We start from the raw sequence: 671 nt of genomic DNA on the forward strand, positions 1-671 counted from the left end.
ACCTTTTGGGTCCCCATATCGACTTCCAGCCCTCGTGCCTGAGCGTGGGAGGGAGCGACAGGCAGATGCCTCCCGTCCCTTCCACCCAGCACGGCATTTCGTACTTGTTGCCAAAGGAGGGGGAGCGGGAATGGAGCCATCTCCTTGGTAGAAGGCAGCACAGCCTAACTCCCAGCTCTGCACCCCGCACACATCCCTCACCTGCACCTCAACTCCTGGTGGGGTTGGGGTGCCTGGAACGGGTCGGACCGGCTGGGGGGCTCTTTGAGGTGCACGAAGTAGAAGTCTGTGCTGGGTCTGCGACCTCCCGTCCCCATTCCGCTCGCACCGATTGCTCCCGGCGGGGTCCGGGTCCCGCTCCTCCCGAGCACGTCCCCTGGCCCCTCCGAGGCCTCTACCCCAGATGTAGCCTCCAGTGCCCCCGGGACGCAGGCCCGAAGGCCCGGAAGAAGCGAAGGGGGGTCCGGTTTTCACACTTTTATTGTAAAGCTTGGGAATAATTACACGGGTCTTTCATTGACAGCTCAGCAAACAAACCGGAAACGAACCGAACCGGAGGGGTAGGGGGCGGTGCCTGCGCATGCTCGCGGCGGGGGGATGGGGAGGGGGGCGGAGGAGATCAGAGAAAGAGAAAGACAGAAAGAGACAGAAATCATTACAAATCAACTAGA

At 61.4% G+C, this 671-nt stretch overlaps 1 protein-coding gene across 4 annotated transcripts in view; it reads right to left on the reverse strand.

The window, feature by feature from the left end:
* The window catches only part of PCDH1 (protocadherin 1), a 37,892-nt gene that overhangs the window by 4,618 nt on the left and 32,603 nt on the right, over window positions 1-671 (reverse strand). For 3 of the 4 annotated variants that reach the window (XM_005881086.2, XM_014529108.1, XM_014529104.1), the window contains exon 6: window positions 463-574. The exons of the other annotated variant lie outside the window; for it this stretch is intronic. In XM_005881086.2, coding sequence (XP_005881148.2) covers window positions 514-574 — 61 coding nt within the window. In that variant the 3' untranslated portion in view covers window positions 463-513. Of the gene's footprint in view, window positions 1-462; window positions 575-671 lie in introns of those variants that run through there. 4 annotated transcript variants of the gene reach the window in all.

This window comes from Myotis brandtii, unplaced genomic scaffold (assembly GCF_000412655.1).
Source record: "Myotis brandtii unplaced genomic scaffold, ASM41265v1 scaffold668, whole genome shotgun sequence".
In the NCBI taxonomy this organism is placed as follows: domain Eukaryota; kingdom Metazoa; phylum Chordata; class Mammalia; order Chiroptera; family Vespertilionidae; genus Myotis; species Myotis brandtii.